Source organism: Petromyzon marinus, chromosome 5, assembly GCF_048934315.1.
Source record: "Petromyzon marinus isolate PM22_M1 ecotype Great Lakes invasive population chromosome 5, UKy_Petmar_22M1.pri1.0, whole genome shotgun sequence".
In the NCBI taxonomy this organism is placed as follows: Eukaryota; Metazoa; Chordata; class Hyperoartia; order Petromyzontiformes; family Petromyzontidae; genus Petromyzon; species Petromyzon marinus.
The window spans coordinates 6,874,210-6,897,119 of record NC_133671.1 but is presented as its reverse complement, the minus strand read 5'-3'; the positions used below and the strand labels follow the sequence as shown (position 1 = coordinate 6,897,119).

At 52.8% G+C, this 22,910-nt stretch overlaps 1 protein-coding gene across 1 annotated transcript in view; it reads left to right on the top strand.

Annotated features, from left to right (window-relative positions):
• The first annotated feature begins 4,061 nt into the window (after positions 1-4,061).
• Positions 4,062-22,910, top strand: part of LOC116938966 (uncharacterized) — a 30,981-nt gene continuing 12,132 nt past the window's right edge. Inside the window, exon 1 of the mRNA XM_032946750.2 lies at positions 4,062-4,365. Within this exon, the coding sequence (XP_032802641.2) occupies positions 4,338-4,365 (28 nt within the window). The 5' untranslated portion in view covers positions 4,062-4,337. The remainder of the gene's footprint in view (positions 4,366-22,910) is intronic.

Here is a 22,910-nt window from a genome sequence, read left to right as displayed (position 1 = left end):
CTATTGTAGTAGTAGCTACTACTACACGTGTAGTACTACTAGTGTAGTAGTATAGTAGTAGCTACTATACTACTACACGTGTAGTAGTAGTACTAGCTACTACTAGTGTAGTAGTACTAGCTACTACTACTAGTGTAGTAGTAGCTAGTACTACTACACTAGTAGTAGTAGCTAATACTACACGTGTAGTAGTGTAGTAGCTAGTACTACTACTAGTAGCTACAGTAGCAGTAGTAGTAGCTTCAAGGGCCCCGCGCTAAATGCTTTCAAGCTATCAATCCCGGTTCAGTGATTCTGCACTTGCTCTATTACTATAGTACTATACCGCCTTCAACTTTTACAAACGACTGAGTGTTTAAGGTTAGGGATTTGTCGTATTATCTGGCTGTGTAGCAAATGAAAAATACAATTACTTTACTGTACAAGTAAACAAGAAAAAAATGTGTTTTAATATGTACGTGTTTTTTTTTTAATTTAGGGCCCCTTTATAACATTTGCTACAGGCCCCGCACTGGATCGCCTGGTGGACTCTCATGGGGGAGGGGGAGGGGAGAGAGCGCCACGCTCCTGGGCAAGCGACTGACGATGTTGTCGACGATGACGATGATGGTGGTGGTGGTGATGGTGGCTCCACTGCTAGGGCGTCATCGGGGTCTTGTGGCGTCACGTTCGCCCTCCGTTTGAAAACCATCCACCCGCGGATCGGGGCGCGCGGGTGGTTTGGAGGACGAAGGCGCAGCGTCGCGGCCCCGGGTGTGATCTGCAGACAACTCTCCAGCGCAGTGGCCTTCGTTGTGAAGGCCCGCGCGGTCCACTGGTGGACTCCTCGTGGCCTTTAGTGCGGCGCCCCGCCGATACACAAAAGCGAACACACCACCCCATCATCATCGTCGTCGGCATCATCATCATCGTCGTCATCGTCGTCGTCATCATCATCATGATCATCATCGTCTTCATCATCATCGTCATCATGATCATCATCATCGTGGTCATCATCATCATCGTCGTCATCATCATCGTCATCATCATCGTCGTCATCATCATCATCATCGTCGTCATCGTCGTCGTCATCATCATCATCGTCGTCATCATCATCATCGTCATCATCGTCGTCATCGTCATCATCATCGTCGTCATCATCGTCGTCATCATCATCGTCATCATCATCATCGTCGTCATCGTCGTCATCGTCGTCGTCGTCGTCATCATCATCATCGTCGTCATCGTCATCATCATCATCGTCGTGGCGCCGCTGTCAAACCCCCAATGGTTACAAAAATGTGTGGCGGCTCTCACACTGATTGATCGGCGAAAGCGTCCCTCCTCCACCTCCTCCACCTCCTCCACCTCCTCCTCCTTCACCTCCTCCACCACCTCCCCCGGGAATGTGTGCTGCAGCGTGACCTTGTTCAGAGGGTTTAACAAAGCTCAGTGCGTGGGGTGGTGGAGGCGCGGCACGACACACTGTTAAACAAACTTTCGTCACGGATGTCAAACGCCGAACGCAGCGAGTCTAATCAATAGGATCTGCTTCTGTCGATCGTGCGTCCGGCTCTCGATGAAAGGTTGCGTGTCTCGTACCAAACGTTGTTTGCCCTGGGTATAAGAACGTCGAATGCGGTAAACTAATCCTTCAGCAGGGCGGGGTGGGCGGGGGGGGGGGGGCTCAGCCCCCATTCCCAACCCCCACCCCTCTCCCCCGATGCGGGTAATAAGAAAACAGGAGAGGGGAGTCACGCTGCATCGACTGGGAGATATTGGGGTTTTTTTACATGGGGCGCCACGGTGGCTATGAGATGTTAACTATCTCGCCTGGTGTACAGGAGGTCGTGGGTTCGATCCCGACCCTGACGCCTGCTGCTGTATATTTGGAGTTTGCGTACCAGTCTCTGTCTCATCATCATCACGGTGGCTAGGAGATGTTAACTACCTCGCCCGGTGTACAGGAGGTCGTGGGTTTGATCCCGACCCTGACGCCTGCTGCTGTATATTTGGAGTTTGCGTGTCTCTCTCTCATCATCATCACGGTGGCTAGGAGATGTTAACTACCTCGCCTGGTGTACAGGAGGTCGTGGGTTCGATCCCGACCCTGACGCCTGCTGCTGCTGTATATTTGGAGTTTGCGTGTCTCTCTCATCATCATCACGGTGGCTAGGAGATGTTAACTACCTCGCCTGGTATACAAAGGCGGCCGGGCGTGGTGAATCCAAGTCCCGGGCGAAGCCGGGTAGTCAAGCTAGTAACGCCATGTTAGAGTAGTGCGATCCGTTACACCATGCACCGAATTGTGTGACGCACGCATTTTGCCCTATGATGATGCTCGCACAAATGTCTGCCAAGTTTACATTTTTTTGCAGTAGGGGGGGTGGCGATGGTTGCGACGCGAATTCACGTAAAAATGTGGACAAATGTGTATACTGTGGGCGCGTGCCAGACGGAATGAGATCGATGATCGATGTTCAGCAATGCGAGTTCAACCCCCGATGATGGCTTGGAGAGCTGAACGGAGTAAAAATAAAGAAGACACAGCTTGTCGCGAAAGAGCCCAACGCAGAAGATCCCTGGCTTTCATCTTCCACGAAGCCGCTGCTCACGGTCCACCCCTAAACCGCATCCACTGCACGAACAAACTGTAGCAGATGCGGCTACCTGATCCACAGGTGGGAAATTAATACACAAAAAAACCTCTCAAAGTACGCAATGCCCTGATAATACGAAGGAGACGATCACTGCGGTGGTACAACTCTGCTGCTCCTCGCGCGGTGACCTGCTGGCTAGACCACGTGGATGCGAAATTGTCGTGGCTCTGCATCGACATCAGCAGCCCTTGGGACAATAAGACGCTCACGATGTTCTGTCTCCTCTTGAAACCGACATGAATGGGATGTTGAGCGGCCAGCTCTTTGGCAGGCGGCGGCGGCGGCATCGTCGTCGTATTATCGTGGTCATTAACACCCAGAGTCGGGATCGGAAGCCTTTATTTAGTCTGGAGCAATCATCAGGGCGGCCGCTTGATTCGAACCGTGCACCTCTGCAACAAGGCCATGCGTGCACCCGCTTGCTGTGCTGTGAATAGAAAACAGCGCACGTGAGCGCACTGCACACACCGGATAGTGCCTACACTGCAGTATACGCTGTGTACACGAGTGTGAGTATACACACACTATACGCTGTGTACACGAGTGTGAGTATACACACACTATACGCTGTGTACACTAGTGTGTGTACACACTATACACTGTGTACACTAGTGTGTGTACACACACTCTATACACTGTGTACACTATTGTGAGTACACACACACTATACACTGTATATACTATTGTGTGTACACACACACTATACACTGTGTACACTATTGTGTGTACACACACACTATACACTGTGTACACTATTGTGTGTACACACTACACACTGTGTACACTAGTGTACATAGTGTATAGTGTGTGTATACACTAGTGTGTGTACACACACTCTATACACTGTGTACACACACTCTATACACTGTGTACACACACTAGTGTACACACACTATGTACACTAGTATGTGTACACACACAATGTGTGTGTACACACACACATTGTGTGTGTACACACACAATGTGTGTGTGTACACTGTTACGACCACGTGTGTAATGCTGCAGTAAAGTGTCGCTCATGGGGCTGTGACGCGGTGGGAGGGGCCCGGTGTCGGGAGGGGGTGGAGCTGCCTGTTACCATGGTGACCGCTACCCCCCTCCCACTCCGGGCGTGCCCCTCCCCTCGGAGCCCCGCCCCTCGCCCTGCTGTGGAAGGATGAGTGCGGGCGAGGGGGGGGGTGATGGTGAGGGGTGGGGGTGAGGGGGGGACAGAGAGCGCGCGTGCGCTCGCGGGGATCAACACGGAGAGGGGGGAGGGGTGGGGGGTGAGGGGTGGGGTGAGGCGAGGGGGGAGGGGTGGGGGGAGGGGTGGGGGGAGTGAGGGGGGAGGGGTGGGGGGAGTGAGGGGTAGGGGGTGAGGGGGGGAGTGAGGGGTAGGGGGTGAGGGGAGGGGTGGGGGGAGGGGGAAGGGGTGGGGGGTGACGGAGCCCGCGCGCCCTCTCAGCGTGTGCCAGGGAGACGCGGGCGAGCGAGCGGGCGGCATCACCCACGCGGCGGCACCATCCACGCGGCATCATCCACGCGGCGACAGCGCACGCGAGGGGCGATAAGAGACGCAGCAGCAGCGGCGGCGGCGGCGGCGAGAGAAGGACGAGGAGGAGGGGGGACGAGGAGGGAGGAGGAGGAGGGAGGAGGCGGCGGTTGCGAGGGATCACAGCAGCCGCTGCCGCGATGTCGCCGCGCTGATCGCGGGAGAAGATGGACGCGTCTCTGCGCTGCGAGCCCGGTGAGGGAGCGTGGTGTGGGTGGTGAGGGTGGTGTGGTGAGGGTGGTGTGGTGAGGGAGCGTGGTGTGGGTGGTGAGGGTGGTGTGGTGAGGGTGGGTGGTGTCGGTGGTGAGGGTGGTGTGGTGAGGGAGCGTGGGGTGGGTGGTGAGGGTGGGTGGTGTGGGTGGTGTGGTGAGGGAGCGTGGGTTGTGTGGGGTGGGTGGTGTGCGGAGGGATGGGACGGAGTGGGGGTGTTATGATGAGGGGCGGTGGTGTTGGGGGTGCATGGTGAGGGACGGGGTGAGGTGGGCATCAGAGGGGGGGGGGCAGTGGTGATGGAAGGGGGGCCATGGGAAAGGGTGAGGGCCCATGGTGATGGGCCCCATGGTGATGGAGCGGCCCCCCCCTCTCCGTACACGTGCCCTCTGACACAACGTGTACACAGCAGTGTGTGTGTACGTGCGCATACACGGCGTGTAATACGGCGTACAAAGACACAGATCCCCCCTCTAGCCTTCATTGACTGTTGGGGCAAGGGCTGTTAGCGAGCACCTTTTTAAGGCCGGCACGGTACACGAACGGGCGAGTGGCCAACACTACGCCCGACCGCCTTTGGCTCCCCTAGTCCTGATGTTGTATACACACCGCACCACGGTTGAATATTCGCTGCCAGCCTGCCACCGATGATGTTGTTGGCCGTGAGCGGGAATCGCAACTCTCTGGTCTCTTGCCAGGATCCGTAACGCAGTGCGCTAACCACTGCGCCACCGCTCCCCCAGTGCGCTAACCACTGCGCCACCGCTCCCCCAGCGTACGTGTAAACCACGCGTGTTTTGCACCACGCACCGTGATACACGGCGCACGGCGTGTTCATTATGCGCGTGTGCACACAGTCGACACCGCGCGTGTGTAAACACGTGTGTGTCTGTGCGTAAACACGTGTGTCTGTGTGTGTAAACACGTGTGTGTCTGTGCGTAAACACGTGTGTGTCTGTGTGTAAACACGTGTGTGTCTGTAAACACGTGTGTGTCTGTAAACACGTGTGTGTCTGTGTGTAAATACGTGTGTGTCTGTGTGTAAACACGTGTGTGTGTGTAAATACGTGTGTCTGTGTGTAAACACGTGTGTCTGTGTGTGTAAACACGTGTGTGTCTGTGCGTAAACACGTGTGTCTGTGTGTGTAAACACGTGTGTGTCTGTGCGTAAACACGTGTGTGTCTGTGTGTGTAAACACGTGTGTGTAAACACACGTGTGTATGTAAACACGTGTGTGTCTGTGTGTAAACACGTGTGTGTCTGTGTGTAAATACGTATGTGTCTGTAAACACGTGTGTGTCTGTGTGTAAACACGTGTGTCTGTGCGTAAACACGTGTGTGTGTAAACACGTGTGTGTGTAAACACGTGTGTGTAAATACGTGTGTGTCTGTGTGTAAATACGTATGTGTGTGTGTGTAAACACGTGTCTGTGTAAACACGTGTATGTGTGTAAACACGTGTGTGTCTGTGTGTAAATACGTGTATGTCTGTGTGTAAACACGTGTATGTCTGTGTGTAAACACGTGTGTGTCTGTGTGTGTAAACACGTGTGTGTCTGTGTGTAAACACGTGTGTGTGTAAATACGTGTGTGTGTAAACACGTGTGTGTGTAAACACGTGTGTAAACACGTGTGTGTCTGTGTGTAAACACGTGTGTGTCTGTGTGTGTAAACACGTGTGTGTCTGTGTGTAAACACGTGTGTGTCTGTAAACACGTGTGTGTGTGTAAACACGTGTCTGTGTGTAAACACGTGTGTGTCTGTGTGTAAACACGTGTGTGTCTGTGTGTAAACACGTGTGTGTCTGTGTGTAAACACGTGTGTGTCTGTGTGTAAACACGTGTGTGTGTGTGTAAACACGTGTCTGTGTGTAAACACGTGTGTGTCTGTGTGTAAACACGTGTCTGTGTGTAAACACGTGTGTGTCTGTGTGTAAACACGTGTGTGTCTGTGTGTAAACACGTGTGTGTGTAAACACGTGTGTGTCTGTGTGTAAACACGTGTGTGTCTGTGTGTAAACACGTGTGTGTCTGTGTGTAAACACGTGTCTGTGTGTCTGTGGGGGAGCCGTAGTGTAGTGGTTAGCGCACTGCGCTCCGAACCCGGCAATCCGGGTTCGATTCCCGCTCACGGCCAACACCGGTGACGATTATCTGAACCGGTCCTGGGCCTCCCCTAGGTCGACTCCGCCTCAAATGAGTACCTGGTGCGGTGTGTAAGCATCGCCACTAGGGAGACAAAGGCGGTCGGGCGTGGTGCTGTCCACTCACCCCCTCGTGTGCCGTGCCGGTGTTCATAGGTGCTCGCAAACAGCACTTGCCCCTACAGTCTGTTAAGGCTACACGGGGGATCTTTGCCTTTGTTTGCACAGCGGGGAGGGGTAGCGTGGTGGTTAGCACGCTGCTCTTATCAACTCTTATTGTCACGATTATCCTCACCGGTCCTGGGCCACCCCCTAGGTCGGCTCAGCCTCAAATGACCACCCTGTCGCGGTGTGTAAACACCGCCGCTAAGAGAGACAAAGGCGGCCGGGCGTGGTGTTCCGTGCCGGCCTTCGTAGGTGCTGACTCGCTCACAGCACTCATCAGTCTGTTCAGGCGACACGGGGGTGGGGTTGGGAAAGAGATCTTTGTGCTCATTGTGTGCACAGTCGACGGCACACGCGCAAACAATGACAAAGATCCCCCGTGTAGCCTGTAGCAGACTGTAGGGGCAAGTGCTGTTAGCGAGCACCTATGAAGGCCGACACGGCACGCGATGGGGATGGGTGGCCAACACCACGCCCGACCGTCTTTGTCACCCCAGCGCACCAGGTACTCGTTTTGAGGCTGAGTCGACCTAGGGGAGGCCCAGGACCGGTTCAGATAATCGCCGTCACCCGTGTTGGCCGTGAGCAGGAATCGAACCCGGGTCGCCAGGTCCGTAGCGCAGCGTAGCGCTAACCGCTGCACCACCGCTCCCCACACACAATAACAACAACCACCGCCATTCGCCACTGTGGCGGTGACGTCACCACGGCGCTTGTGCCAGGCTAGGTGCACGTTGAGGCCACGTGAATTGTCGAACGCCCGCCGGCAGGAGGTCACGTGGGGGGCAGACCCGGCAGGTGCCACGGGTCCACTGACTGAGACGAGTGGCTGATGCGACACCAGTGCCCCCCTGCTGTGCCAACTTGCCGCGCTTTATCCGCCCGGCGTTGTTGTGAGCGTCGCTCCTCTGCCCTGCCAACGATTCAATCGCGCGATCTCGGAAGCTCAGCAAGTTGTGGGGGGCTTTTGAGCCTGGCGAGCAACTCCCCTTCCCCCCCCCCTCTCTCTAATATAGTGCCCCATCAGTGCGGTACAGAAGGTGCTGAACTCATGTTGTTGGCAGCGGGTGATATTGCAGCCACGTCCATTGTTGTACCGCACTATGTATGCCCCTCGGCTTCACCAAACCCGCACTGACCAGCGCGGTGAAGTATGGTCAAATGACCCCCCCCCCCACCACCACCATGCCCACTCCCCCTGCGACGTGCGGTGCATTGTTGGCATAAGGGCTGCAACACACAGTACGCGTCGTGCGTGTACTTCGTATGCCACGTGCACGGACTTTGAATGCATATGCAGACTACAAACAGTTCGGTATGACATGTATCATGTGACATGCGTGTACATGACATCGTCGCAGTAAAATATGCCAACGTGGGGCCAACGTGATGGTGCATACACAGTGTATTCTATTGCACACGTGTACGGTACAATCTTGCACGTACTGCAGTATACTACAACACACGTGTGCTGTACACGCTACACGTATACTACATACGCGTTATACAACGCTGCACGTTCTGCACGTGTAATACAGTGCCATATACGCTACACGTGTATGCGATACACGCAGCAGATGTAATACACATCGTGCTGATTACATAAATACGCACGTATACTTAGTCACGCACGTAGACGTTTCAGCAGATACAGCGCGTATATTAACTAAACTATTGTATTATGTTGTACCAGTGGGTAGAGGCCCCACTGTGCTGTATCGCTCTTCATCAGAAGCTTCAGTTTCAGTTTTCATTTTCATTTATTTGGTATAGCCCTGTGAGCCATTCGCCTTTTGAATCGGGTGCAACCGCAACAAACAAAAAACATGAACAAGAAAACATCTTGAAGTGACTAGGTGACTGTGCAAATAGAAAATCCAGAGAAAAAAACTGCAAAATATTCCTGAAAAAGCACCGTACACCAACGCTGGCAATCACAAATGAAAGCTCAACGAAGTGACTCATCATGTATCCATTATAGAGGGTTTTTTGGGGGGTTATATCGCGCTGAGTGGCACAACGCGTGGCGTGCAGTGCCGACCCCTACAGGATAGGGTGTGAGAGTGCCGGCCATGGGAATGGGGTTACTAAGGGCCATGGCACTTTGGTTGGCCCCGGAGGACACGTGACCGGTTAAGTCTACACAGGGCCCCCAAGTGGGGGCTAGGGGTAGTCACGTGTCAGGGCCGAGATCCTGCTCGAAATATGAGTGTGTCGTTGAACCCACCACCACCCGACATGCATTTAGTAAAGGTTTGTCACGTAAACAGAACATGGACAATTCGTTACTAGTTCAGCACACCGGTGTGTTGGAGAGTAAGGCCACAACATTTACAATTGTGCAAAATTCATAGCAGCCAAATACTCTAAACATAAGCATACATTGCACGCTAACCCCTATAAGAAATACACAACTAATATATCTACATAATTATGTACAGTGCACGGATAACCCACATACACAAACATGGTATACACACAGCATGATAACCACGCGTATGTTAGCGGAGAGTGCATTGTTACTATTCACACACGTGCAGCGTAGCTACGTGCTGTTAGTGAGGGGGGTGATGTGGCCACGTACCACGCCCGGCCGCCTTTGTCTCTCGCCACTGCTCATGTTTTACACATCGCACCTGGTTACTCGTTTCAAGGCCGAGTCGAGCTAAAGGAGCCCCCCAAAGACCACTTCTAATATTCGCTGCCACCGTGATGCGAGTGGTGAGCGGGAATTTAACTCGGAACGCCGGGTTCCGGGGCAAAGCACAGCACGGCGCTAACCACTGCGCCACCGCTCCCCCCCCCTCTCCAGACATCTACACATTCAATACGCACGCCATTAATGCGCAACATACTATGTAAGCAGGCAATGACAAGTTTTGTACGGCCACCAACACCAGCGACGATTATCCAAACCCAGTCCTCGGCCTCAAATTAATACCCGCTCCTATGTGTAAACATCGTCCACGAGGGAGACAAAGGCGGCCGGGCGTGGTACTGGCCGGCCACCCCCATCGCGTGCCGTGCCGGCCTCCATAGATGCTACCCTCTAACAGCACTCACCGCCCCAACAGCCTGTTAAAGGATTCACGGGGGATGTTTAACTTTTGTTCTAGTGCAGTAAGCGTACTGCGCACGCACGTGTTATGTACAGTGCGGCACGTGTTACGTACAGTGCGACACGTGGCGCTTCACATCGCAAAGCCTCCCCACGCGCATATCGATACGCCAAACCCATACCTGTCAACCCCTTATCAGTGCCCTACCTTATTAGAGACCAATTCAGACTTTGTTGGTCACCCCGCGGTACCCTTATAAATCTCAACGTTCATCCTACAAACAAATAAGACAACATGTTGTTGTTTTTGTTGCCCGTATTGAAACGTCTTCACGCCGTATGGATCTGACAACGCAATTTCCCCGTACAAGCATACGGGGTAAACACGGGACGGGTCGACAACCATGCAAACCCCCACCAAACCGCTTGATCGATGAACGTGCGTGGTGAGTGGTCTTTGTCAGTTCCCGCGATGGCACTGGACGAGAAGGGAAGACCTTCGACTCAAGATCGGTGTGTACACGCTATGACGGGTGATCACAGACTTTAGGACCCCCCCTCCCCCAGTGCCGGATTAAGCTAGTGCGGGGCCTGTAGTATTCTAGTCCGTGGCCCTATCCTCTATCCCTTTTTACAGAAGACTCCTATTATCCTTCATACAGGTGTTGGTGTTTTTTTTTTGGTGGGGGGGGGGGGGTGTTAGATATAAATGTGTCGTTAAACCCGCCACCACCCGACACAGCCAACTAGTAAGGGTTGTCACGTAAACAGAACGTGACCAATTCGTCACTAGTACAGCAGCACCGGTGTGTTGGAGAGCAAAGCCACAACATTTACAATCTTGAGTACGACGTTTCGCCAGTAATTACAACGAGATTCATCAGGCGACAGCCAGATCTTTTTGTAATTCCTATTAGCCACTGCGGCTTGGCATGGGTCAGCGAGAACTTCTTGTATTTTTGGTATTCGCGACTCTATTATCCTCCTATCCGCGATTTCACGCAGACCCGATGGGACCACTTCCTAATTCGCGATTTTTATCGCGGACAAGAGGAAGTCGTGCGGCTAATGCGTCCGATAACCCGCGGTTCCTCACCCCACCCTAACCCCTGCCCGCCCCCCCCCCCCCCCCGGATAAGAGGAGTAAAATCGCGGATTGTCAGATGATTCGAACATATTCGTCTCCCGTATCGCCGCAGATGAGAGGAGATGTGTGCATGTATAACGCACGATGCGCTACTGTGTACGTGTGTACGGCACACAGTATGTACCGCAATAAGGAGAGGACACGGTTTATAAGCTCATAGGGGCCGTCCATAAATGACGTCACGCACCTAGGGGGGGGGTCAGACATTTGTGACGATGTGTGACGAGGGGGGGGGGGTCAAAAATCGTCCAAAATCTCGTGATGTCATTTATGTATCGCCCCACACCTGCCAACCCCTTACCAGTGCCCCACCTTATTACAGACCAATTCAGCCCTTCTTGGTCACCCCGTGCCCCTTATAAATCCCAACGTTCATCCTACAAAGTCCCATCGCAAGGGGAGAAACACAAACACAAATTCGACAAACAATAAACATTTGTTGCCCGTATTGAAACGGCTGTATGCCGTATGAACCTGAGGCAGCTCAATTTCCTTGCACAGGAATACGGGGTAAACCAAAGGGGTTTACAGCTATGTAAACAGTGTACACGTGTTGTGTGGAAGAATCGACATGGAGACATCTCTTCTGGTAAGGGCTCACGCCAGGTTTATTTAGGGGCTTACGCCTAGGAACTAAGTAGGGGCTTACGCCTAACAGTTAACACATTCTCCTGCGGAGGGAGCTGGTAGGAACGTTGGGTTGCTCGGTCAATGGCCAGGGTCAACGGCAGCACCACGTGGTGTATTCCACAAATATGCCCGACTGTGAGGGCGGGCACAAGCCGGCGTGAGTAGGTTAAACGTTGAGTTTTATAAGGGCACCACGGGGTGACCAGCCCCTTCCCACCCAGCCCCACCCCTCCCAGCCCCACCCTCCCCACCCCCCACCCAGCCCCTCCCCACCCTCCCCAGCCCCTCCCCACCCTCCCCACCCAGCCCCTCCCCACCCTCCCCTCTCCACCCAGCCCCACCCCTCCCATTTTATCCGGGTGTCCGGATACACGTGGACAGACATCCGCAGACATACACAATTAATCCCCTGCCTCCTGTGATAATCCCGGTTGAGCTTCCAGTCCACTACGTTTCCTTCCAGTATTATGTACTACCATACAACTCCCCAGGGAAAGGGTACTGGGAGGTCCCTAGCACCCACCCAGGCTATTCAGGCTCTTCCCTTAGCACCGACCTAGGGATCAGCCAACTCAGTTGGCCGGGTGAAGTAGCCCCCCCTAGCCTGGTGCTAATTTGCCCCTACCCTGGGTCCCCACGTCTAACCTCTCTGTTCCCGGCCCCTCACGACGACCTCGTTCACGTCACCCGTCTCCGCTTATATATCCCCGGGTGACAAGCCGTCATCCATTCTACACCCCAAGGTGACATGACATCATCAACTACTCCACAACACACGTATGGCAACATTGTACAGCAGCAGATACGGTACACCATGCTACACGTGTGTCTGGGGAGCGGTGGCCCAGTGGATAGCACGCTGCGATATGCACCCAATTTCGATTCCCGCTGACAGCAACTAACACGGGCGACGGATTACCTGAACTTAGAACCCAGTGCTGGGCCTCCCCAAGGTCCACTGAGCCTCTAAATGAGTACCTGGTGCGGTGTGTAACCGTCACCTCTTGGGAGAAAAGGGCGATGGGGCGTGGTGCTGGCCACCCCCCCCACCCCCCCACACGTGTGCCGTGCCGACCTTCAAAGGTGCTCACTTACAACACTTGCGCCAACAGTATGTTTGAGGCGATACGGGGGATCTTTGTGTGCACACGTGTATGTATGTGGAGTGATATCACGGGACGTGGCTGCGTGATGCCGGCTCGAGAGAGGCACGGCGTGCGGTGTCGCGACATCGCGGGCACCACGTGGATGTGGGTGCGGCACCGGCCCGAGAGGGGCTCGGTGAGCGCTGAGTTATGGCGCTGAGTGGCACCACGCGTGGCGTGCAGTGCCGACCCCTACAGGATGGCATGCGAGAGTGCCGGCCATGGGAATGGGGTTACTTTGGTTGGCCCCGGAGGACACGTGACCGGTTAGGTCTACACAGGGCCCCCAAGTGGGGGGGCTAGGGGTAGTCACGTGGCAGGGCCGAGATCCTGCTCGAGGATTCTAGAAGGTGGTCGTGACCGAGGGGGCGGAGAGAGCCACGCCACGGGGGATATAAGCCGGGTCCCCCAGAAAGACGAAGCTTTCTTCAGGATGAAGAAAGCTTCGTCTACGTCCTACGTCCTGCAGAGTCTCCAACACGTGGACCTGGATCCAAGCTGTGGTCCGGTCCGTAGTAGCTAGTTGCGGTGTAATTGGTGTAGTTAGCCTGATGGTCACCACCATAAGTTGTTATCCTGTTAACTCGAGTGTTGGTAAATGTGTTGCCTCCTAAGAGTACGTCTGCGACTCAGTTGAACTCGCTGCAATATGCATGTACCTGTGTGCGCTCCCTACGCGTCTATATTGCCATGCCTCTTCTATGTGAATGAGTCCCGTACACACAATTACGTACGCTGCATGTACAGTGCTTTAATACGCCGTGCATTCTCTACATTGACTGTCTAGCGATCCATTTATAGAGACCCCGCTATAAACGCCATCCATTCTTAATAACAGGACCTTAGGGGAGAGAAAGAAAAGAAACGTAATCGATTGACGTTTCGGGCAATGTGTCCCCTCTTCGCGGCGCACACGCGTCGAGTTGTTTGTGTTAATTGTGCACCAACGCCAAATGCAGTCGCAGCAGCAGCATCACCGGAATATTTTGGAGACATTTGGGTGCATTAGCATTTAGGTTTCAATTGCCTCTTTCTTAACACACCCCCTCCTCCTTCCGTCTTGCCTCCTCCCTCTCTGCGTTGCCACCACAGGACGAGAGCCATCGCCGTCACAGTGTTCAATCACCTGTTGAGAAGTGCCGTGGGCCATTAGTTATCAGTGGGGGCATCCATACACGGATCACCTGTATCCACACACGTTGCCATGGGCGACGCCGTGGCGAGATGTTTACCCCCTCGCCTGGTGTGCAGGAGGCTCGTGGGTTTGAGACCAATCCTGACGCCCGCTGTGTTTTTGGAGTTTGCATGTTTTCCCCCCGTGGGTCGCGTGGACATTTCTCCGGCTCTTCCGGTTTGATCCCTGGCAAATTTAGAAACATGCGTTTGGAGACTTTGCTATAAATGTCCCTACGATAAGCTATCATTTGTGGCCAGGCCGCTTCAGAAATTGAGCCGTATAGCTCAGTCGGCCTTACCTGGTAAAATAACAAAAATCTACGGCAGAAACAGCACTTGATGATAACCAAATCACTCAGAATGGGCCCGATCTTGTCATACATATCTCGCAAGCTAAGTAGAGGTGAGCCTGGATAGTGCTTGGATGAGTGGACCACCTTTCACAACAGGTGTTACAGGCTGTCGCCAGGCTACGTGGTGGGCAGTCGAGAACAAATACGTACAGCAACGTCGATTGTTGTAGTGTACTATGCTCCAGAGTTGCGTGCGCCTGCCTGCCGTCTTCACTAACCAGCACGAGCCAGTGTGGGGCTACTGTAGGGTTTTAATTGCCTTCACGTGACCCACACCGTGTGTGTGGGGAGGCCATCATCCAGCAGTGGATTGACCAACGGCCTGTACGGTTTAAACAACACGCTTGACAGAAACGTGAAACATGTACACGAGACTTGCACAACACTCGCAACGCACGCATCTACATTGCAATTTGCGCTGCCGTGGGGGATCGTGGCGTCCGTGGATAAGAATTTTGCAGATAAGAGCTCCTTTGGTTCCCATGAAGCTACCCGCGGGCTGTCGAGCTGCTGTGTAGCCGCAGTGTTTCCTCCTTGTGCTGTCTGCTGTGGCGCTTGAGAGGGACGGGGTGGGGGGGGAGTGGTGGCGCAGTGGTTAGGAACACTGCTTGACGAGTCCGTATTCATGTGTTTCCCTGTTGGATTCCCGTGTTTGATTCCCGCCCGTGGCTCAACTTCGGTGATGAATGTCTGAACCGGTTCTGGGCATCCCCGAGGTTGACTCAATGAGTACCTGGTGCGGTGTGAAAACAACAGCACTGGGGAGACAAAGGCGGCCGGACGTGGTGCTGGCCACCCACCCCCTCATGTGCCGTGCCAGCGGCCGGGCATGGCTTTTATAGGTGCTCGCTAGCAGCACTTGTCCCTCACAGTCTGTTTAAGGCTAGATGGGGGGATATGTATATGTGTGTCTGTGCATCACGGTAGACTGCAGAGTCGTGTTTCTCCAAGCCACCCAGGGCTGGTTGGTGAGGGCAGGGAGCACCAAAATGACCTCAATGCAACATTGGAGCAGCTCCAAGTTTCAGTGAACACAAAGATACGCGGTGCTCATCCAGCAGTGGATTCACGGGAGAGACAAGGCGAGCGGCAAATGCACTCCCCCCCCACCCCCCCCCCCGGGTGTCACATGACGGCCGCCTTTGACGGCCACCGCGGAATCGGAGCTATGAAATCGACTCGCGCACAGCCGGTTCGGTTCAACCAGCTCGGACAAATTCCCACGATCGAAGCGATGTGTGGAGGCCTTCATCCAGCAGTGGATTGACTCAAGGGCCGTTTGGCGAGCTTGACTGATCACCGCGTCAAAATATCACGAGTGATGGCGACGGCTTGGGAAGGCCTTCGGCCAGCAGTGGATAGATCAAGGGTGACTATGATGCTGTGCCAGGCTTGGCTGTCTGTGATTGGGGAAGGAGGGGGCTGTAGGCTGCACCTCATTGGGCCATGGAGCGACTGGCATTGGAGACCTTCCCGCGCTCGGGTCACGCTGACGGCAGAAGCGGGCTCTGTGGTTACACGAGATGAATCACTGTCATCCTCCCCCCAGATAACAGTCTGAGACTGGCTGTGGCCTGGCTCTTCACGTGCGACGCACCACGCATGCCTGCCTGCCTGCATGCTTACTCGTCGAAAGAGATTATCCACTCAAGTCCATCTGCTCAAGTTGTACGTCTCCTAGTGGGTGGGGGACGGTAGTCTCCCCATGGCCCCCACCTGCGTTGTTGTGTCGCCTTAAACACGAATATGGATACCGTCAATCCAGATTAAATAGACGTCGTTAATTCCCGAATATATATTGCCATATGCAAGACTCTGGTATAATATCCCCTGTAGACAGCCAACGTGGCCTAGGTTTATTTTTTAAAAGGAGGTTGGATGCTGCGAAGCCACATGTTTGAAAGAATACGATGTGTTGACAATCGTCTTCTGAGTTTAGAAAAAGCGCCAGCATCTCGCCTTGCCACCAGGATGCTTAACCGCATGCGCTAAAATATAGTGGCCCTGTTCAAATCCTTAATATGTTGTCCAGATCATTAAGAAATCCTGCGGTAACCATTGATCATGTAAGTACTGACAGATTCCACGACGTCTGTTGTAACATAATTCCCTTGTAAGAGGATTGAGAATATAATGAGTTTTTTCTGTATATAGCCTACATCGGTTGTACACGGAATGAAACTGGTGCTGAGGCACTTTCCCGTCTGATTTTCGTTTGTGCTTGGGGCCGAGTTGGTCCATCTTCTGCAGATCTTTGAGAATTTGTAGACACGATGTATTCGGACAAGACACTTCATTGTGATAACAAAATGTGGGTTGGCTGTTGCCAGAAGGCCCTGGGCCTTTTGTGTGAAGTAATGGGCTGTGCATCTCCCGCAAAACCTTACACACTCAATTTTTTTAAGTGTTTCTCCCGTCCATAGAATACAGAAGGATAATTCGGTAGTGTTCCCGGAGTCTGGCATAGGCAGACGCCCAGGTGTCGAAACCCATTCACTGTCCCAGTGACTTCCTTAAGTGGCTCGCTGTGAGTAGAGCGTGACACGGGAACGAAATTTGAACTCTCGTCCCACCCCACCCCGTTGGAACGTCTCTCCCCCCCCTCCCCATAACGTGAGCCCAGCGCTCGCACGCAGAGCGAATTTGAGGCTGGCACAAGCGCTGCATGGGCTACCGAACGATCACACAAAACGTTTATTGTTGTGAAAATGAAACCAGAAATGAAAGGATTGCATTGGCAGTGGTGTCTATGCACAAATCAAAACCTCACAATCTCCCAACGTGTCGCTCCCCTCTCCCTACCTACCCCTGTTCTCTCCCTTCTGAAGAAGGACCTTTGCGTCAAACGTTAGCCCATCGCATTGTTTCCATTTAAGAAGCCAGCGTTGTGCTGTTCTCATGGACTCAGTTCCTGTCGCCATCCCTTTTGCGTTAGCGCCCCACGATCGTGGATTCCCCGTTCCCGTTCGTTCCCGTGCCGTTTACGTTGGCTGCCGGTTCCTGTTTTTTTATTTTTTAATCATCCACGTCCCCTCCGTGGGAATCCCACGGGGAATGTCACTCTCACTCCCGGAGAGGAGGGGGAGGCCAGAGAGCGCCAAGGTGTCGTCGTGTCATGGGGACGTTGCTTTGTCTCCGTGTACCAGATGGCGAGGCCCTACTTCATCACGGGCCCCCCCAGTGTGTAGAGCGCACACATACACACACTGCATTCCCTCTGGGGAATAAGTTTACATTAATATGCATTTTGTGGCTCATTTATACAGGCAGCCACCCCGAGGCATCAGCCGGCCCTCTGTTGAAGATGTATGATGCGAGATGTCATCGCCATCATCATCATCATCGTAAACGCCTTCCCATAGCCATTGCGACTGCTAATGGTTCTGCGTTGTGACGCTCTCCAACACGCCTTTGTCCGCGGACGCGTGTAATTAGCGATGGCAGTGGTGTGCGTCGATGAGAGAAGACATCGCAGCCTTACGATGTAATCACCTTGCCCGACAAGGCCTTTCCTTTTGGCACTGTTTTTTTTTTCCCGCCAAGCCTTGCGCAACGCTTTGATACATTTGGCCAGTTTCCCCAATATCAACACAACGTTACGCAATATTTGTAATATATTGTATATAAATTGGATGATCATGTGCGAGAGCTATCATAATACATGAGCCCGGTAATCACAATCGCACGGGAGTGTTCATCGTTGGTTGTTTATCTCCTGCAAAGAGTCTGCATGCGTGATGTATATTGAATTAATTTCGCACTGTACGTAGCCAATGGTGCTGATCGGGGGAGCAGGGGAAGGACAATAAACTAAATACAAAAAGCACTTCCTAAGAAATTAGTTTTCAATGGAGATTTAAAAGTGCTTAGCTCCAGTGGCTTCCTAACAACGATGCAATGGAACCCTCCCGGATTGGGTGGGTGACATCGCTTGTATACTGTCACAGTGTCGTCCTGGGAAAGCTTTGCTAAGTCACAAGACGACTACTGCGTGTTGTGTTATCAGGAGGGTTCCTGCAATGGGCTGTTCGGGCCAGTTCCTCATTGTGTTTGGGAGGCGTCTATAGCGCCTTGAGCAGATCCACGCTTGTAGGGCACTAACACTCGCAGATCCACACTTGTAGGGCACTAACACTCGCAGCGCTGCCGCGTACTCGTGGATCGGCAGCATCCAGCCTGCTGTAACCGCATCTCAGGTAGCTGTTTCACGCGCAGGATGATCTCTGTGCAATCTGACCGCAACACCTCCGCCGCCGTTCGCCGGATGGCAGAATCCGCCGCTCACGTTTACGCTTGTCCTCTCCAGCCTAGCGCGCTGAAGCTTTGCGTGAGGAGTACCAAGAGGGAAGATTCTTGAAGAGGAGGTGCCAGAGGCCGTTGCTTGTCAACTCCCGTGACCGCGCGATGCTCCGCTGTCCATAGAGTGGCTGGCACGGGCACTTGCTCGATAGCCACGGGTGGTTTAATATACATGTACATCACCGTGTTTAAATTAAAACCTCGTAGAAACCCAGCGGTCGTGCGGCGCGATGACGCGACTCGAGTTTTGGTGCATGGCCCCCGTCAGCAGTGAACGTTGGCCCGCCAGGATTTATTAAGCACGAAAACACGCGGCATCGTTTTTTATTACTGCGATTTTGCCAAAACCTTTGCCCCCCCCCTCTCCACCGCCTGCCTGCCCACACGGTCGCGGCGTTAAATTTAACCTCTTCCGCGCCGTGTTCCAACGGGCAGTGGCTGCATTCGGGCGAGCCGTGCGGGGCAGGGTTGGGGGGGGGGATGGAGGCGGGAGGCGGAAGATGCCGCGCCGCCGATTCTGCGCCAAAAAAGCGCCGAATCTTTGTGCCGGTGCAGGCTGCGTTGCCGGTGCCATGCCACAGGCAACGAGCTATCGTTTATTGCCGCAGGATTCCTCCTTTGTCGTCCGGTTTATCCCTCCGCATTTAGAAACATGCATTGAGATCGTTTGGATTATTTTTCTGCTGTAAATGTTCAAGTGATAAGCCACTTTTGAGCTACTGCTTGCGGCCAGGTTGCATCTGAAAAAGAAGTTAATACCTCAGTGGGGTTTGCCTGGTAGGATGGCGACTACGGTTGAGTTGTATTTGTGTGTGCCTGGGTGAGTTGTTTACCTTTCTTGTACTTTGCACTCCGATCGTGTGTTCGTATACTGTTTCTTGTTGCAACGTCCTTACCTGCCCCGGATTCCTCCCAGTATAAATAAATATTCTGATTCTTATTCAATGACGAACGCTCTGGTGTGGCATCCAGAGACGAGGCGCCGTTCGTCTGCGCCAGTGGCATCGTTTTTTGACGACGTCTCTCGACGGTGGCTTTTTTTTGCGGAGATTCGTTCTCAAATGAGCCCTGCGTGGGCGGTGTGCGGACGAGTGGTGAAACTTGACGATGCGAGTGATTGGTCAGTGATGGAGCGTGCCACCGGTTGAGTTTCGGATGCGACCGAACAAGTAATCGGTTGATGTCTCCTTCACGTGCTTACTCGTTTTGTTATCGTTGTTTGCGTTGGATTAAATTTATCTTGTTATTTATATTCCCCACGCTAAATATGATTTGAGTTGTGTAACACGATATCATTCCATGCCGAACTGGAACCAACCCGATAGTGTAAAAGGGAGGGTCCTTGCCTATAACATCTGCCAGTTCATCTGCATTGTTTCAAATGGGCCTGTCTCTGCTGACGAGACACTGTATGTCAAAGTCCCTCCAGAGTTTGCTTTTCACGAATCGATGCTGCTGAATTGGTGCACTTCCAGAAGGCTGTGCGGCTGATGGGCCGACTAAGCAATACAGTAAAACCTTGGATTGCGAGTCACTTGGTCTGCGAGTGTTTTGCAAGAAGAGCAAAAAATTTAAATAAATATTAATTTGATAAACGAGCGAGGTCTTGCAATACGGGTAGTGCACGTGTACGCTTTGTACTGCCGAGCGTCACGTGATCACAACTGATATACGAGTGCTTTGGATTACAAACACGTTTCCGGAACGAATTATGCTCGCAATCCAAGGTGTTTTACTGCACGCTTATTTTGTAAGTGGCGACACACGGAGACGTGACGGAGACCCAAATGCGTTTGCTTATTTATTTTGCGGTTTACATTCTCTGCAACGACAGGTAATGATTGCCGTAGTGTTTCAGATGTGGTGATTTCAGCACGGCGTCTTGGAGTAGGTTTATTTTTTTCCCTTAACGCCAAAAGCGCTATCGCCGCGTGTCTCATGGATTCGCTGTGCTGCACTCGCTTGGATCGGAAGCACAGATGTCGGCGAAGAACGCGGACCAAACGCTTCGGAACGTGCAGCATATAAACAGTTGTGCGCTGGAAATTATAATGAGAGACGGACAGAGGGACAAAGTGAATCTCTTACTTGGCGAAGAGAGCCACACTGAGTCCTAGGACTCTTTTTTTTCAGGAGGGCCCAGCATTGGGTTTTAATTTTAAACAAACAAAAAACTAAACTTTTTGTAACATTTTACCAGGTAAGGTCCACTGAGCTGTATCGCTCTTTTTGCAGAAGCGACCTGGCCACACACGATAGCTCAACGAAGTAGCTTATCACGTAGACATTTATAGCAGGCAAATACTCTGAATGCACGTTGATTCTAAATGTGGAGGGAAAAACCGGAGGACCCGGAGAAAGATCCACGTGACCACGGGGAGAACACGCAAACTACAAATATACAGCCGCCAGGGTCGGGATCAAACCCATGACATCCTGTATAACTGGTGAGGTAGTTCACATCTCGTCACCGTGGCGAAATGTTTTGCACACAGCGTTGATATGCGGTGTTTTTTTTATGGAAGACTTTGCTGTTTTCTCCTGGATTTTTGTGTTGCGCCTAGTCACTTTAAGATGTTCTTTGTTCATGTTTTTGCTTGTTGCGGTTGCACCCGAGTCAAGAGCCGCATGGCTCACAGGGTTATACCTAATAAATTAAACTGAAATGCTAATTGGTGTTTATTAAACAAATGCGAGGAAACCAGAGCACCCTGAGAAAACACACACGCGCAAGGGGCCAACACTCTATCTCTGTACAGATGGAAACGGATGGCGATTAGTCCATTTTGCTGTACTCCCTTCTCCTAGGGAGCCAGGGTATTGCACCTCGTAGACGTCCAGGGGAAGGGAGATTCATAACATCTCCGGTGATCCACCGACCCCGCTGCTGCCGCAACAGCACTTGACTACAGGCAGCCAGTCACGTGCAGCGTAGTCACCACCACCACCCGGCTTAACGTGCGTACGTACGCCGAAGACGTCACGTGGACTGCTGAGGAAACTTAAGTGGGTCTCGGCAGTGCAGGTCATCAGATGGGAAATTGGCCGGTGACCGTATGTGCGTATGTTGAACTTCTTTCGCACCATACGTAGCCAACCGTAGTAACTGGAGGAGCAGGAGAAAGACAACAAACTAAATGCTAAAAGCAGTTCTAAAGAAATGAGTTTTCAATCTGCATGACTTAAAAGCGCACAGCTCTGGTGGCTTCCTAATATCGGAAGGAAGAGCGCGTTCCAGACGGCCGCAGAAGGGCACCTGAAAGCGTGCGACGCGGCGGCCGTCTTTGTTCGACGGTTAAGCCAAAAGCCGCCGCTGCGAGGTTGCGGCCGAGACGAACGATGGGGGTGACGACCAGAGGAAGGGATGCGCCAGAGAGGATGTCGCCCCCCACGGAAGCGATCCGCTCGCGTTGCAGAACTGTTATCATACTCACCGTGAGAGACGGTGACAGCTTGGGGAGCCCTTCATCCAGCAGCGGATGGATCATTAACCGGTGAAGATGATGACCCTGCAGTGTTTATTTTCTTTGAAAATCTTGATGCTGTGGTGGACATTCCATATTATTATGGTGGGGACCAGTCTACCCATAAGAAGAATACTGTTGAGCTACGAAGTGTTAGTCAAATACAAACCAGGATGGTAACAGGCACTCCTGATTAAAGTGCCGGGCATAGAGATAAGGGCATGGTATATAGCCTCTTACCTCTACTTAACAGAGTAATAGCCGGGCAAAAGGAGACTGCATGTACTGTATGTATGTTCAACTTCTTTTGCACCGTACGTGGCCAACAGTGTTAATCGGAGGTGCTGTGGAAGGACAACGAGCTTAGTATCAACTTGTAAAAAATATACACCCGTAATGAGACTTGGCGAAGGCAGGGAGAAGCAGACGCTAAGACAGAAATGTACAGAAATGTTACAGTACACGGCGAATGTGGAGGGAGGCCTCGGGAAAACCAATTGCAAGCAACGGCGAGTTAAAGCCACGCCGAGTCTCCGCGCTCGTTTTCAAGAGGACTGCTGCTTTGGGATATTTGACCAACGCCTGCATGTTAAAGGAAACCAAAGTAGCGTGAAAAATCCACACGTTTCGGAGAGAGTATAGCGCTCAAAAGAATCCGTACAGACGGGTGTAAGAACCCACTTGCCGTACTTCCTCCTGCTCGCCACGTCGGGAGCCTCTCGCACACACACAATGACGCCTGTCCTTCGTGTAACGTGAACGCGAGTCGCGTTCGCTCGACAACTCGCAAGGTCCTCCGCCGGAGGGTTACGGCTGGAAAAAGGGAGCGGGAGCGCATGAACCTGGGGGCGAGCCGTCGGAACGCGGCCCGGGGTCAAAACAATGAAATAAAGAAGCGGATGGGAGTTGGGCGGAAGAGTTGATAGCGCAAAGTAACGTAGCAAATGCG